Below are 16,730 nucleotides of genomic sequence, written 5' to 3' on the forward strand. Positions count from 1 at the left end.
GTGGCCAACGGATACAGACACCAAGAAACATGTAGGAGAGATATTCTAAATATACGGCTACAATGTCATCTCAATTGTGTATAGTGTCTTGTGGGTGGCAGATCCCTGCGTTTCCATTTCCTTTCCAAAGCTTTTCCCCCAAACCACCACAACATTGGAGCTTTGGAGGAAATCATCAATTAAAAGTTGAATCTGTTAGTAAAAAACGCTAGGATGTGCACGGACGGCTGTAGTGTCATGTTGGTAGCATTGATGGTTATAGGAGAAGGCTGTAATCATGGTCATACAAAAAGGAAAAATCGAATTTCGTTGTGACGGGTGCAAATCAGTGAAATGACCACCCAATCCCAAAGTCTATATCCATTGAGGAGGAAATGTGGAATCTCCTTTCTCACATGTACAGGCACAGGCCACAAGAAGGCGCACAACCGTACAAACTTTAAAATAAAATTCATTATATTCACAAGTCTACTACTCTCTCCCTCGTATAAGGATATCTCTTTTATCGCAACACAGCAGCAGCTACTGAGTGAGCGAACCAGCAAGAGAAAAACGCCAGAGACAAGTGGTGAGGATTCTTCCCATGGCGTCTTCGTCCCTTAATCTCACTTCCTTTCGCCCTTCTCTCTCTTCTTTCAGATGCTCGTCGGCTGCTCGTCATGGTGTTTCGCTTACAGCATATAACCCCTCCCGAAGGCTTGCTCTCTTTCATCTTGGAAGCGGTAAGTGCTTGTAGCTTTCGATCTCTTCCCGGAGGGGAAAAACGCTACTTTTGGATCATTAGCACCCAAAACCGCTGATTTGTTGTAGTTCTCATCGAACAGTAATTGAATTCCGAATCTACACGTGGTTCGCTTTAAATTATGCCCACCATTCATAACATGGATGTATAATGTATTCGATGTAACTTTCAAGGTTTTTTTAGGGTTCCATTGATTCCAGTTCCTTCTGTCTGATGTCTCCTTAATGTTCCATTAAAATACACTCATTCAACTGTTTAATTCTCATATTGGAGTTAATAAGCTTGTTAGAAAACTTCGATCTTGTGAAAGGTTTGATTTTTGTCTCTTTTCTTTATAGGTAAAGGTGTAAGGTTTCTGGGGAAACACTAATAAGAGACCGCCTAGTTTTATATGAATATAAATAGTTTTGTCGTCAATATCTTTGATGTGTGGTAGTGATTATTTATTTAATTTTCTTTTGAAATAGATTTCTACAAATTAATCTGGTTAACGAAATGCGACTGTAGTCACCACGGTGGAAAGTAGTGGCTGACATTATAGATGGTAAACTTCGCACTTAGTTATCCATCTGAAGGTTCTGAACAATTTGGTGGCCTCTTTCTTGGGTGAATGGTGGCAGAAAAGTTGTACCGTTGATAGGTATTGGGTATCTGGGCAAGGGCTATAATTGAACGCATATAAACATCAACGAAGTACAGAGCTACAAGGACTGGATTGGTCCGATTAGTTTCTTGACCTTAAACCTGGATATTTAGTATACTGTTTTTACTACCACCCAATTATGTGGTTCAGAAGCAGTATGCTTATTTATTTGCTGTTTCTAATCATTAAAATAATGGATTTAAGATACTTTTTAATAATGTTGAATTACTTGGTTTATGTTTATATTTCATTATTTTCTTGTTGCTAATGTGGCTATATGGATAATAATTTTGGTCTCGCATCACTGCACTATTTCATTCTTGGAGCTTTCATGTCTATTTTAATGGTCTAGTTTGGTTTATTCACTGCCTATGGCATGATTGGGCCGGGGTCCTATAGGTATTCAAGCAAAATAAGACAAATAATAGTATATGCATGTTTATCCCTTGTTATTGTCATCAATGACAACAATATGCATCATAAAAAAGATATTGTTTTTCTCTAAAAAAAAGACATTGTTTTGTCATGCACTTATCAAGATGATACTGCCAAGTGCCAATGCAGCAATTCCACAGGCACAGCCTTTTGGTATAAAAGCACCTACGATGTTAAGAGCAGATGGAAACAGCATTGAGGCTGGCACAGTTGCAAATATGACACAAGAAAGCACTGCAGTTAGCCAGGAAAATGTGTTGGAGTGGACCAAAAAGGACAAGAGGAGAATGCTCCATGTTGTTTATCGTGTTGGGGACTTGGACAAGACCATAAAGTATGTCTATTTTAGTTGTACTGCTTCATTGGTCACATTATAGAATTGGTTATGAAGTATGATGCATAGTTATTCTCAAGCTCTAGTTAATATGTGATGATTGCAGATTCTATACGGAATGTCTTGGGATGAAGCTGCTCCGGAAGCGTGACATACCTGAGGAGAGATATACAAATGCCTTTCTTGGATTTGGGCCTGAAGACTCCCACTTTGTCATTGAACTCACTTATAGTAAGCCATCTTATTAATTTTTAACCAACTAATTGTGAAATACACAATTTCGTATGGGTTCATGCTTATAGCGCACTTCATTTCTCTTCTTATGGGATGAATGCACTTTTAACTTGGGTTGTTAATGGTTTTGATGTTGACAGATTATGGAGTTGATAGGTATGACATTGGAACTGGTTTTGGCCATTTTGGAGTTGCAGTTGAGGATGTAAGTGTCTAAAACTTGAAATAGAAGCATTTTTATTGGTGATTATTTATCATCTCAAGCAGCGCAATATACATTTCATTTACATACCTTGGTGCAGATGGCACCCTAATGTAGATAGATGGTTCACTATTGCTAAGGTCATTTTAATCACTGCATATGTTTAAACCCTTTTTTTGGTCGAAAGCATAATTAAAACCTTAAAGCTTAAATTATGAAATATCTTCAATGTTGCTAGCAAGTTCCTGATAATTTGAAAACTTTGGTTTTGCTTCCAGAATTATGATCTATTGATTTCTAAGGAGATCTTTAGGCATTGATCCTCTAGAAGAAGCCCAAAGGGTAATATATCTTGATGCATCTGACTACAACAACATGTCAACCTTATCAAAAAGGCTGAATTTAGAACTCTCTGTATATATGTGTGATGCCTTATTATAAATTTAGTGATTTTCTTTGATGCTTATGATATATTGGATGTGACTTCCCACTAGCAATGCCATTATTGGATGTCTAGTAGTTCTTTGGCTATAAGTTTCTCTAGTTGCAATCCTAGAACTCATTAAAATTTTCCTATGTATACTTCTTTCTTTTCATAGGTTGCCAAGACTGTGGATCTCATAAAAGCTAAGGGTGGGAAGGTAACAAGAGAACCTGGACCTGTCAAAGGTGGTAGTACAGTAATTGCTTTTGTCGAGGATCCTGATGGTTACAAATTTGAGCTTTTGGAAAGGGGACCAACACCTGAGCCACTGTGTCAAATAATGCTTCGAGTTGGTGATCTTGATCGTTCTATAAATTTCTATGAGAAGGTTTGTGTTGCTCTGGAAGGAATTAAAAAGTACTTCCTTGTCCCTAGTTAGTTCTGCAGTTATAGCCTCACACTGTGTGTTCTTTGCATTTATAGGCTTTTGGCATGCAACTTCTCTGCAAACGGGATAATCCTGAGTATCAGGTAATTTGACATCTTCCAGTTATTGGTAGATTAGATAACATACATTTTTGCATCTATTCATGAATCAAGGAATCATTTATGTATTTATTGTGAAATGAGTATGTGCATATGGGGGTTTAAGTCATATGAGCTTTGCCCAACTCATCTCAGGCTCACCATTATAAAATGAAACTTAGGCACTTGTAGGCACCGGGATCAACTCAGACTTGGCTGGTCTTGTTTATATCTAGTTTTTAGTGGGCTCTGAAGTTATTTGGCAAGTTCAGGTTCAAATATTAAAAATAATAGCCCACTTTTAACATAATGTCTACTTCTACATACATAAATGGGTCAAGTCCATCCTAGATTGATGCAGGTCCAAATATTAAAAATAATAGCCCACTTTTAACATAATGTATGGAATCCATACATTCATGTTTTTCTATTTTTAATGGTCCAAAAAGCTTCATTTGTGAAAGAAAAGTAGAGAGCTTCTTTTCTAAGACTTAATCAATACAAAAAGAAATAAGGCCATAGGCTGCCCCATCGTGCTACCACAATTTTCGCACTTCATTGCAAATCAAGCCCTTACTTGGGGTCCTCCATACCAGAGTATTTCTTGCAGTCCCAATTCTTGCTAGCACATCAGCAAGGCTGTTGGCATCTCTAGGGACACATGAACTAGAAGTCATGTTGGTTCCCAAAGACTGTACTTCGCTAATCAGATTCCTAGTGCCCAAGGGCCTGATGCTGTTGAAGAGAACCATGAAACAACCATTTGGTGTCACCTTCCACTACCAAATTTGAAATTTTAAGAGAGGATGCTAATTTGAATCCTTGAAGGAGAGATAACAACTCAGCTATTAAAGAGTTCCCTACTGGACCTGAAGAACTTAGTATTATACTTCCATTTGCATCTCTTATCACCCTTATAATGCCCGATTGACCTGTGTTTCCAAGAGTACATTCATCAAAGTTTAGCTTGAGCTTTCCATTTCTGGGGCAGTCCATGATTAGGTTCTTTGTAACCTTCTATAGATAAAACCGTCAATAGTGGACCATTTCCTCAATAGAGAGTTCATGGTATTTCTTTGGATTTCTCTTTAATTAAGGCTCAATGAACCACCCATACCTTAATCAGGTCTATCAGATCCTCTACCTGCTGTTCCATCTCTTCAAATATTCCATGTCTAGGTTCATTATACCAATAAATAGACTTTTTGGCACTCATACATCACACTACCAAACCATACTCAAGCCCTAGTGTGATGGACTTGTAGACTGCAGTTAAGTGAGTCTGTTTGGGCATTATATCCTCTAGTACACTAGAATTTCATGCTATTCAGTTCACTAGCTTACTTAGATTATCCTCAAGTGGACTAAGATTTCATGTTTGTTTCACTCTGGTCATAACTGCACAGTATACAAAACTTAATGAATAAAGCTAAATAGAAAATGCTGAGACTGAGTCCTCAACTTTTTGTACATCCAAGAAGAGGAATAATAGGTTTTTGGATCAATGAGTTGCAAAGAATATCTGATTTTGGAACCATTGTCCCTGAGCTTGCCTTTCTGAATGGGATGAGTGGTCCTTCAGTGGCTGGTGGTCCTTGAATTTGTTAAATTATGTTAGCTCAAGTCATCATTTACATCATTTTTTTTCTGGTTGTTGATTATTAATTTTTCTCACTGTTCAGTATACAATAGCCATGATGGGCTATGGTCCTGAAGATAAAAATGCAGTGTTGGAGTTGACATATAATTATGGAGTCACTGAATATGACAAAGGAAATGGTTATGCACAGGTAATGATCCCTTGCCTCACCATGTACACATTAAACTGCATGCACTGTAGGCATTCTTGCCATAATATGCATTATCATCATCTTCATCATTCAAGCCTTATCCCAACTATATGGGGTCAGCTGCATGAATCCTGTTTCTCCATTCCTTTCTGTTTAATGCTATATACACCGTTAAATCATTGGTGCCTAAATCATTTACTACTTCTACTCCTTTTTGGTCTACCCCCAGTCCTAGCCTCTTCAACTCGCAACAAGCCACTTCTTATGGGTGCTATTGCCATAATATACATGTGTAACTATATACTTATGTACACATGAACACATAATATTTTCTTCTGCATGCATCTGTTTTCTAGTGAGGTTGTTTCTAGTTCCCTATTGGTCTTATTGGGTGCATGTATTGTAACTGAACTGTTATACATTTTAGGTAGCAATAAGCACAGATGATGTCTATAAGACTGCTGAAGCAATTAAACTGTGTGGTGGGAAGGTCACTCGAGAACCTGGGCCATTACCTGGCATCAACACCAAAATTACTGCCTGCTTGGATCCTGATGGATGGAAAACAGTATGTTTATTTTTTTTCATGTATTGTCTTGATGCTTTTACATATTTGACTATATCTGCTTATGTTCTGATATCTTGTCTTTCTGACTATGTTCTCCTAGAGGTTTACTTTGATGACTTAATTGGCATTTTTTTTTATGAGAACAAGGTAAAGTCATTCATTAATATCAAAAGCCAAAATACAAATGATCCTCTGTACAATGAGAAACTGTACAGCAGGAAAACCGATATCCACAAATTCCCAGTCCTTCAAAAACTAAAAAAGTATAGATTTCTTACAAATAGGAAATCTGAATCAAAAAAGGAAGTCATATGCCTATTTTTGAATAGGTGATTAACTGCCAACCAGGAGTGTATCATTCCCAAAATTCTGTTAAAAACTTCTTCTTTCGGAGTTTGTCTTCCTTCAAACAACCTGTTATTTCATTCACCCCATACTACCCTAAAAACTGCTGCAGGAAGGATACTCCAAGCTACCTTTCCAGCCCTGGATAAACCTTCAGGTGTCCAAGCTGCTATAAATCCTTTCGCATCAGCAGAGAAGCACATCTTAACCCCAAACAAATTCAGCACTTTCATCCAAATCCAACGGGTAAAGTCACAGTGAATCAGCAAATGACTAGAAGATTCCACATAAGATGCAGCCCAAATCCTCCACCTCTAAACCTCTTCTAACTAAATTATCTTTTGTTAAAATCTTGTTCAGCATTGCTGACCAAACAAAGAAAGCCAGTTTAGAGGGAATAGATCTGCTCCAGATTTTGTCACTTGGGAAGTCACAAGGCTCCTCCCTAGACAAGCTATGGGAGAAGGATTTCACAGAGAAGGTGCTAGATTTCTCGAAGAGCCATTTCCTCTTGTCCTCTCCTACTCCGCTATCTTTGCTTCATCCAATACTTGAAATAACCTTACCAAAGAAACCACCTCCCAATCATTTAGATTCCTCCTGAATTGAGGGTTCCAGATACATTGACCATTCTGTCTTTCCAAGCAATCAGCCACAAGTGCATCCTTGTTTACTGAGATCTGAAATAGATCAGGAAACATATTCATTTCCATCACCACGCCATAAATCCTTCTAAAACAGCACCCTGAGGCCAATTCCAACTTCATCTTTGATTCCTTTCATAAATTGATGTTGGACTTTTGAATTGCCTTCCATATAGAGCACCCATAGGATGTTCTGACTTCTTCCATATCCCACTCTCTTCTCCTCGACCCATATTTGGCTACTATTGATCTTCTCCGTAGACTATTTGGTTGTTCATTAAATCTCCATAACCACTTCCCCTGCATGGCTGTGCTGATATTTTTCACAGGCCTGATCCCTAAACCCCCATTCTTGGAATTGCAGATCCTTCCCCTGTTCATTAATTGGCATATGTTTGTCATGACTGCTAAATCTTATTAGCATGGGACTAAGATTGAGTACTCACCAGTAGATCATGCAAATCATTATGCACAAGTATTGGAAGTTTAAAATATATTGAAAATTGCTTGAATTCTCAACAGTGGATGGAGGCAATATTACAGGAAAGACAACAACCAATTTAGTAGGCATAGAAACTCCTTTGAACCAAAGATTAAAAGGTTTCTATATTGGCTTGGAAACAGTATATTGGTTTTCAAGCTAAACTTGCCAGAGGCCCAGAGCTAATAGAGTTTGGTCTTGGTACTTAGTGTTCTATGTAGGGATGCAAGTTGGGTACCTAATTTGAAGAATTTCACAGCATCGGGCCCAGGCCCTCGGGCTGATAGCATTCAAAGCTTAACAAATCCTCAACTAAGCCCCACCCAAGTTGCACCCTAGTTTCATGAGACCAAGCTAACCCACATTCACGTATGTCCACAAATGCCTTTCAACTATATGATTCTTCACAAGAGCTTTGTACATTTTTCACTCTTACATCTGTTAGCCAATTAGGAGCCATTGCTTGGTGCAAAGGTAAAATCTTGGGTTGACAAGCATGAGAAAATGCATTTGAATATGAGAGCAGCCACTTTGTGGGGGGAAAAATCTTGAAATTAGGTCTGTATGCCATCCACCCCTCAGAAGATGTCAGATAGCTTCGACCAATATCGGGTAATGAATCTTTATTGCTTCTTTCTAAAATCAGTTAATGGTAAACTCAAATATTTTTGTTTAAAATTTAAGAATATCTATATGGTCCTTTCCTTTTAGCTTTTCTTTTCTTTTTTTAAGGATGCTTGTGTTAAAATTTTTTCCCTTTTCCTTTCTGTATTTTCATTTTTCTCTGACTCCGTTGTCATTTCTTCTTCCTGATGCAGGTTTTTGTTGATAACATTGATTTTCTGAAAGAACTTGAGTGACTCTGGAAATGTCATCATATGACCAAGTTTGCCGTGGCTGAATCAGTGAAGAGGTTCATTATGGGTTTGTCCATGAAAAGCTGACACTGCCAAATTGATTCATCCACAAGCACTGCATAAGAGATAACATCAACCTTTTTGTAGATAAAATCGGTTTGCCTAATGTAGAAAGTGTTGTAATAAACATCTTTCTAGCCAATGGATTGACAAGAGATTAGAAAGTTTGATATATTTATTTATTTATCTGTTGTGAAGTTGAAATCTTGTCAATAGTCTTCCAGCATGTCCAGTTCCCTGACTTCTTACTTAACTTAGCATATTGGTGCTGGAATCTAGCATTCTCTGTATTCCATCAATCCACATCTGTTTGTCACACTTATTTCTGCATTCAAATTCAATTAACCTGTCAGTTGTTTTGATCCCAAAGTAAGCTCTCTGCTCTCCATTTTCTTCCCTTTCTCTTTCGGGCCATGCTGGGATGTCACAACATACACCAGTCACCAAACCTGGAAAAGCAGCAAGGTGAGGCTCAGGATCATGACAAGCATGATAAAAAAACTGAGGTATTAATGGGTCGTGGTATCTTGGCCTGGCTTACACTTTTTCTTTTTAGTGAATGTTCCAACCATGTGTTTGCTTTTCATCTTAGCTATCACCTGCAATAATTTGGTCCAGTAATTTAATCATTATTAGGAAAAAGGAAAAAAGGAAGAAAGGAAAAAGGGAAAATCGTTTCTACAAGATCCATAAGAACATTTTATGGTTGCTCCGGGTTTCAATTACACTAGTTATAAAGCATTCTAATGATCTGAATTTATAACACTAATAGCATCTTCAACTTGGAAATAATCAAATTCATTCTGTTCTGTAAGGATTTACCTGCCAATTTGAGTTTATGTAGAAAGAGACTTGCTTCCAATGAAGAGCTCCTGCAAATAAAAGTGAAATTACTGAGAGTGCCACATTAGCATCATGATTCATGAACCGTTATTAGGCTTTTTAATCATTTGATGAGCCTTGCCATATCTCTGTTTGCAGGACCAAGGCTTGGTTGAATTGAGTTGCATCTCTTTTCAACTGGCAACCTTCGTTGGAGTAGCATTAACACGGTTACATATTCGATGGTGCTGATTGGCTTGGTCACTGGTGCTAATAAATCGGTTGTAGCGACTGTGGCTTGTGGAGTGTGGGCAGATGTTGGTGTAACATAGATGATAGAGCTATCCAATTTGGAGGCATGGATGGGGGACAAAATTTGTCCTCACACCGTTGTCACAACACTTGCAGCCCTGCATTGGGAGCATCTCCCCATGAATGAAAAAATATAAGTTCAGTGATGCTCCAAATGCACAGCTGCAAGCGTTGTGAGAATGGGACAAATTTTGTGAAGACTGAATCCGGTCTCGGGCTGGGGGACATACCTTTTCTATTACGTTTTAGAAGCTCTCCCTCTCCGTAAACAAAATGCAGTGACGTTGAGATTTCAAATTCCTTGTCATCCCCAAGCTGTTGCTCAACTGGAGGAAGTGCAGAGATCCAATTACCCTTCTGCTGTCTCGCTCTGAGAGTTGCAGCTCCTCTCAAAGCTGCAATGAGAAATTATTAGTTACATTAGATAGCTTCGGCAGGGAGATAGTATATTAGTATACTGGTAACTTCTCTCTTTGACTCCTGACAAGGAAGTTCAGGAACTGAGCTGGCCATCACTTTAGGTACACAGGGGCAGAGAAAGAGTGTCAGATACGCTATTCTTACATAAAGTTATCAAGTTTTGGCAACCTTTCCTATCCATCAGGTAATAATTTCAGATATTAGATATAGTCTTGCTCTTCTATTAACTCTCTGAATTGGGTCCACTGCGTAGAGTATGTGGGGAGGGGAACAACCCACATTTGCTATGACAGTGTCTTAGCCCTAGCCCTGTGCTGAAACAGCTAAATCAAGGCCTTTGATTTATTGCTATGACCCCATCTTGAATTAGATGAAGTGATTTCTTGGTGGGGCCACTGCAATACATGTAAGGCCATGAACTCAGGGGGTGTTTTAGCAAGCCTGGGAGGGGATTCTCATTTCTCAATGGAAGATCTGTTTTTACTTTTCACTGAAACTAGAGGAGAAAAAAATTCACAAATGCTGACAGACGTTTTGATTAGTTTAGGAGGACAGTAGGTGTTTGGCATCCGTGCTGGAAACATTGTACCATTTTCTTATAAAAATGGTGTTGGGCATATGGAATTGTAACTTGTAAGTATCGTTTTCTTAAAGAACGGTGCTTATTTTTTGTTTGGAACTAGTACTGCCATATAGGTGTTTTCTAAGAAAACGACACTGGTTTTGTTTGGTACCAGTGCTGGCAGTAATGTGTTCAGCATTGATTTATATTATCCAACGTCCAAGATGATGTCACATCATTACGCTTCCTTGCAGCAATGTACCGTTTTCTTAGAAAACATTGAATTTGACATTGCTCCAGACTATAATTTCCTAATTTCCAAGATGTGTTCTGGAGCAAGCAATATTCTTTTTTTTTGGAAAAATGGTACCAAACAAGAAGGCGTTTGAAGCACTGCTTTCTCTGATGTGGCACCGTTAAACGGTATAGATGCCAAACATCACGTTAAAGAATTTGAGAAGTTTGTTCGGTTGGAGATGACAGAATCTGAAATACCGGTGGCTGCTCCAGCGGTGAGGGTCAAGATATCGCCACTGGTCCTCACATTAACAGCAGATTCTACCACTGCTAATATCTGATCATGATCTGCTCCCAGTTCCTCAGCAATATCGACACAATGAGATGCTACAAGTGCTGCAGCTGATGCTATGGCTACTGATGTCTTTGAAGCAATGTTATTTAGGGAAGCCGATGTGTCTGGTATTGTAGCACTTGCTGCAGTTAGTGCAGCAACCGCAGATGCAACACCAACCACAGAGACAGCGGCATGCAACTGCGCATTCTGAGTTCGCATTTCTTGCTTCCTCTTCTCCTTTTGATCCTTCAACCATCTACCCACTGTCTTTGCTCTCATGGCGCTCTTATATATCTGAGAAAACTCCATATGATAATAATAAATAAGGATGATGATGGTGATGACTGATGATAAAAACAATCAGAACAACGATGATGATATTAACACGATACACTGATGGGTAGATACGAATATGATACCCCATTTTTGAGTAATTGTTGGTTTGAGAGAAAGTCTGAATGGAGTGCTTGAAGTAAATTCTGCAAAGAAATCAACATTTTGTAAAAGCATTCATGCCATCTTCCAAATACAAACTAATCAACCTTTTTATTTTAAATTTTTGTGATTTCATCAATTTAGGTGGTCTTTCTGAAAGTAAAACGGATAAAGGATTCAATATTTAAAAATGATTTGTATATGGGGCCTGGCCGCCTGGAGATAATAATCACCCCAATGCCCTTGTTTCATCATTGGGAAAATAAGAGAGGAGTTGCGAAAATTTGGAATCTTTTCCGCAAACCACGTTTAGCCCCTGTTTCAGCATTTATCATCAAGCACCACCTTAGTAGCTCTCACTGGTTGCAAGTAGATATGTTTCTTCATCCTAATTGGAGTTGATAGCCAAAAAAAAGAAAGAAAAGAAAAAGAAATCTCTATTGGAGTCTCCTAATTACATTGAAGGCTTTCTCAGTAACTCCAGGTTTTGAAAATTTGATGGCAAAATTGAACACTCCACATTTTAACCATACAGCATTCAAGGAGAGGCCTTGTGGAATTTCATACAAAAAATGGTCTATGCAATCCAGGTTTTTCCTTTCTCACAATTTCACTCCTTAGTCTTTACCCCTTTTTAGGATGAGCAAGCGTGCTATTACAAGTTGGCACCTTCACGTCGCAGCAATGGCTGTAATTTCAGTTTTACGAGTACTACTTTTTGTTATTTTGTATGATTTAATTTGCTTTTATTACTGCAATTCTGTGTCTATGTTGGAGAGAGAGAGAGAGAAAGAGAGAGATCCTAGTAGGCTAGTACCTTCGTATCCTCACTCTCTCTTGGAGAAATTGGAGGGCTACTACCACGTGGTTGTAGAGTGGGTAGTTGTTGAATGAACTGTATAACACATTAGACAAACAGACAGAACACATAAAAAAACCAGGTGACTGGAAGTAGCCATGGCCTTATCAATAATCGAGTTTATTGATGCTTACTTTGAATTTATCGTAGGATCCAACGTCAGGAGAAATCTCCCTTTCTTTGGAAAGGTCACTCTGAAAGCAATATATTTGACCCTTAATTATTGAAATAATCAACTTTGAAAGCATAACTATGAACCAGAGAACTAAAAAAAGTCTATAGCTTCGCTCTTTTTACTGATCCAATGACCGAGTTCAAATAAGTTAGTATGAGCGAAAGCAATGAGCTGAGGGGGATCTTACAAGTTCTGTCGAAGTCCTCTCAGCTGAGAATGAAGCTGTAGTAGGGTCCGAATTATGCAACTTTGTACCATTGGAAGCCAAGGGAGCACTATCAAGGACGTAAGATTGGAGAGTTGTTTTTTTAAGAGCTTTGGAGAGCTCCATGGCAGAGAGGCTCCATGACCTAGAAAGAAACTCCATGGATTCTGTGGGTGTTTCAGGAGGGACACATCTCACAGAGACCCAGCTTGCAGGGCCATCTTCTTCTATGTTTTCCAGCCAATGAGATGGGTAGTTGGGACGACAAGCACACTTATCCATTTCCCGAGACAAAACAACTTAAACACAATGTATCATGAACTCCAAGACATGCATACAATACTATTATGCAAAGCAGGAAAGATTTTTGTAGCATGAACAGAGCCACCAAGCAAATTTTCTCATGTCTAACAAGAATCATAGGCTTACTCTTTAGGTGTCTTTCTTCATTCAGTGGGAACCCTTCTTCTGCAGACTGCAGCTTATAAGCATTTGAAGGCAAGATGAGGAAGAAGAATCCCTCCCATTTTAACATTGGTTGTGGAGTACTGTGGATGAGCTTCCTGTGGTCAGTGGAGAGAACCCACAAGAAGAAAAGTGGAGGAACAAATTCTATTTAATTCTTTTATGGAGATCCATTGAAGTTGGACCCTCTTTGCCCTCAACTTCCATCCCTGCTCTGCTGATGAGAAGCTAAAGACCATTTTTCTTTGAGCGGTGGATATCATCATGAAGCATAAGGCAGTGAAGGGGTGGAGGCTGGGTCCTTTGTGCCCATAATGACCATCTAAAGGAGGTAAGGGACCCGGCTACACCCATCACAACAAGGAAAAAAAAAAATCTTTACCGAGAAAGGCTTAAGTTGAAAAGTAATTCCTTGTGAGAAAGTGAGATTGGAATAAGTTGTTGTCACAATCAATGTCACTGAAAGCTTCAGAGAAGGCCGGTCGTTATAGGAATTAGAGGTTCCTCTTGATTTCAATTTAAGTTAATGGGAAATTAAGAGTCACAAACACAAACTTGGCAAGGGGATGAGCTATGTTGTTGGTAGTTTTGGTTGGAGACTAGACAATTGGGAGCTGGGGAAGCTAAATGGGCTTCTGCAATCATCTACCAGTGCACATTTGCGCCAAGAAAACAAATTGAGCCATTAAGCTTATCAAGAGTTTTTTTTTTTGTGATCAATAACAAGCCAACCCCTTGAATTTTGGTGAGTTCTCATTGCTTAGTATACAACTTGGAACAAAGCATCGAGTTTAGGAGATACGAATTCATCTCAGAGAGAATCTAATATATATAAATAAAAGCCATCTCAATCTCAAGTGAAAACATTCCTAAGATATTGGTCTTGTAGAGGATGTATGTCATTGGCTATATATGGGCATTGGGTTCATTCCATTGAAACATTTTTTCTAGTGCTGGGCTAGCTAGATAGAGCATTAATTTTTTTGCATAACCCCATAAGAGGCTCAGTTGGTTGCACTGGTGTAAATGCACGGAAGTGTAAATAAGCAGAGCGTGAATTCTGGTTTACTTTTGCTTTACAAGGCAAATTTCATTTGTACTGGCATATATATGCACGGAAGAGCAACTGGGTTGAGTATAAATTCTGGTTTACTTCTGACCTTGTATTGTTTGTATGATGTAATCCTACGTTATATAAGATATCGATAGAATTAAAGTGCAAATTTTGCATGAGGTAAGGAATAAGGATAAAAATCATGGTCACGAATAAAAGGATGCAATCTGATATGGGTGAAAATTTGTATCCCGTTTAATTTTGAGCCGAAGGGGATGAAGTGATTTGATTTGGAAATAATTTAATAATATAGTTTTGTAACTCCAAGGCAAACGCAATAAGCAAACATAATCTAGTTATGGTGACTCTTTAATCATTACATTTCATACAATAATGTTTTAAAGTAGAGGCCGTGCATATCATTTCAAATGCATGCCCCATAAAGCTTTTCAATCTTTACTTTAGTATTTGGCTGGTCACTATTAGTCTCTATAACCATAATCCCACTACTGGGATTAACTATGGAACGCATTAAAGAGGAAGTTAGTAGAAAATTTAATGGACCCTTCCTCTGTAGTTCGGTAAGGTGCATTTAATTTATATTGATATAACACAGAATTAATGAATTTAAGATGATGTATGTCTTTATCACTTTTCCGAAATCTAATCTTTTGATGTCAATGATAATATTAAATACATACCAAGATAAAGCAAAGGATTTGGGATCAAAAAGCTGACAGGATTTATTAAATTTTTCAAAAATAAATAAAATAAATTTTGGCAAAGGGAGAGGTCAGAGGTCCGACTCTCACTCTCCCACGCATTAATGAAGGTTATGTTTGGTTTGAAGGAAAATGTAGGAAAATCTATACAAGTTTTGTAAAGGTTTTCTACCTTTTCTTATTTTTTCCTTCAAACCAAACACAGCCTAATGGAAAGTGTACAATGTAGGGTTTGGATACGTCTATTTAGGAACCCATTTTATTTTATTTATTAAATAATATAAAAACATTTATAAAAAAAAACAAGAATTTGAAAAAAAAAATGCATGGTTTAATGCACCCATACATCATCCTTACTATACACAAAGGTGTATCAATACTTTGAACCATGCATGAAAGTATATATACCCAAATTGAGTCATGAAGATCTCTAAGATAGATCCTTGTATATATATTTAGGCAATTGGGTATCGGAGGGGTGAGGCATAGGCTCTAAAAAAAAAGAAAAGAAAACATTTGATATCATTGTGTTGTTAGAAGAGTTTTTCTTCAAGGACGATCTGACTTAAAGCAAGTAAAAAGGCCATTGAGCTAAGTATACTCTATTACTTGCTACTTGCTAGTTGATTCACCAAGACCCTCTACAACTCTATAATTTTGTTTTAAAAAGGCAAAAAACAAGTTGGTTTTGTTTAAAAAAAAATGATACATGTTTCTGGAAGTATCAAAACGATGGTTTTTGAAACAAATACAAATTCTGTAATGTAAAAATTATATGATCTATAGTGCATGATATTAAATAACTGGATGGAAACATGTTCATTAAATCAGACATTAGAGTACATGTTCTTCATTTCGGTCTTGGAGAACAAAAAACACATATAAAGAAGAGCATGTTTTTTTTTTGTGTTTTTATTTTAATAACTACTTTATTTTCAAACCAGCTGGTTTTATTTTATTTTTGGAACATTTTTACTCACTAGTGTTATAAATTTTTAGGTTGTGTTTGGTTTGAAGGAAAAAGTAGGGAAAGGTAGGGAAACCTTCACAAACCTTGTATAGGTTTTCTTACTTTTTTCCCTTCCTGGTTTGTAAATGTTTCCCTATCATTTCATTCAAACAAAACATAGCCCTAAGATAAAATTGGTAAGGTGGCTTTAATATCTATTATGAAAATTTGTGAGATTTAGAATATAGATAGATGAAAAACACCACCATGATCCATCATCATGCCACATCCCTATATTACCCTTGGCCACCTATTCTTATATATATGCTAAGCTTGTGCATACTCACCCACCTAGTATTGTCAATAATAAGTTAGTTTTGGTCCAAGGCAGGGTCGACCTGGTCCAAACCTCATACCCCAAGGAGTTTGTAATAATAGATTTGAAACCCATCCAATTATTCATTACAACTATCTGAGCTGCCCTAATAAGACCTGATTATGAGTGACAGATTAACAACTATACTTTTAACCTGTAATTTGACAATAGACGTAGGAAATTATTAATATTGACATTATAATTTGGGATGCAATTTGGGTGAGGTTGGGTTAAAAATTTGTCAAAATTTGAATGGGTTCGAACCTAACCAAGCCATATGCCATGTGGTTTATGCCCTATTTAATAATACTTGTAAGTGTACTTGTGCCTTGCATGTAGCAATTATAGATGATAATAGTGATAGTAATAGTGTATCCAAATTTTTTTTATAAAATTCATGTAATTTTTATATTCTTTTGTTTTAAATTATAAATTGGATGTAGATTGAAAAGTCCAAATCCAATTATGTAAAAGACCTCATATTGTTTTTCTTAGTGTATTTTTTTTGTTCATTTA

The 16,730-nt window shown here is 37.5% G+C and overlaps 2 protein-coding genes across 3 annotated transcripts; one reads left to right on the plus strand and one right to left on the minus strand.

Annotated features, from left to right (window-relative positions):
• The first annotated feature begins 391 nt into the window (after positions 1-391).
• On the plus strand, positions 392-8,620 carry LOC104592116 (putative lactoylglutathione lyase, chloroplastic). The gene is made up of 9 exons (XM_010251320.3): positions 392-722; positions 1,950-2,154; positions 2,261-2,385; positions 2,529-2,593; positions 3,190-3,402; positions 3,498-3,545; positions 5,222-5,329; positions 5,757-5,897; positions 8,186-8,620. The coding sequence occupies exons 1-9, from the start codon at positions 584-586 to the stop codon at positions 8,225-8,227; spliced, it is 1,086 nt and encodes a 361-aa protein (XP_010249622.1). The 5' UTR covers positions 392-583; the 3' UTR covers positions 8,228-8,620.
• LOC104592115 (phosphoinositide binding protein) lies at positions 8,534-13,374 on the minus strand. Of its 2 annotated transcripts, XM_010251315.3 has the most exons (9): positions 12,631-13,374; positions 12,403-12,462; positions 12,227-12,304; positions 11,394-11,453; positions 10,896-11,268; positions 9,649-9,813; positions 9,107-9,156; positions 8,826-8,883; positions 8,534-8,733 (listed from the first exon to the last, which is right to left on the minus strand). In XM_010251315.3, the coding sequence occupies exons 1-9, from the start codon at positions 12,928-12,930 to the stop codon at positions 8,534-8,536; spliced, it is 1,344 nt and encodes a 447-aa protein (XP_010249617.1). In that variant the 5' UTR covers positions 12,931-13,374. The 2 variants fall into 2 exon arrangements, with proteins under 2 accessions (XP_010249617.1, XP_088749433.1); XM_088893307.1 differs by lacking the exons at positions 11,394-11,453; positions 12,227-12,304 and having other exon boundaries at positions 12,631-13,372.
• Between the last annotated feature and the right edge of the window lie 3,356 nt (positions 13,375-16,730).

This window comes from Nelumbo nucifera, chromosome 8 (genome assembly GCF_055504915.1).
Source record: "Nelumbo nucifera cultivar China Antique chromosome 8, China Antique-T2T, whole genome shotgun sequence".
NCBI classification, from domain to species: Eukaryota; Viridiplantae; Streptophyta; class Magnoliopsida; order Proteales; family Nelumbonaceae; genus Nelumbo; species Nelumbo nucifera.

Bases quoted from the DNA above. Each gene is read 5' to 3' on its own strand.
- LOC104592116 (XM_010251320.3), top strand. From the start codon at position 584: ATGGCGTCTTCGTCCCTTAATCTCACTTCCTTTCGCCCTTCTCTCTCT. The intron at 3,546-5,221 runs GTAATTTGACAT...CTCACTGTTCAG, and splicing joins GGGATAATCCTGAGTATCAG to TATACAATAGCCATGATGGG. The intron at 5,898-8,185 runs GTATGTTTATTT...TTCCTGATGCAG, and splicing joins ATCCTGATGGATGGAAAACA to GTTTTTGTTGATAACATTGA.
- LOC104592115 (XM_010251315.3), bottom strand. From the start codon at position 12,930: ATGGATAAGTGTGCTTGTCGTCCCAACTACCCATCTCATTGGCTGGAA. The intron at 11,269-11,393 runs GTATCATATTCG...GAGTTTTCTCAG, and splicing joins AACAATTACTCAAAAATGGG to ATATATAAGAGCGCCATGAG. The intron at 9,157-9,648 runs GTATGTCCCCCA...TTTTATTTGCAG, and splicing joins TCTAAAACGTAATAGAAAAG to GAGCTCTTCATTGGAAGCAA.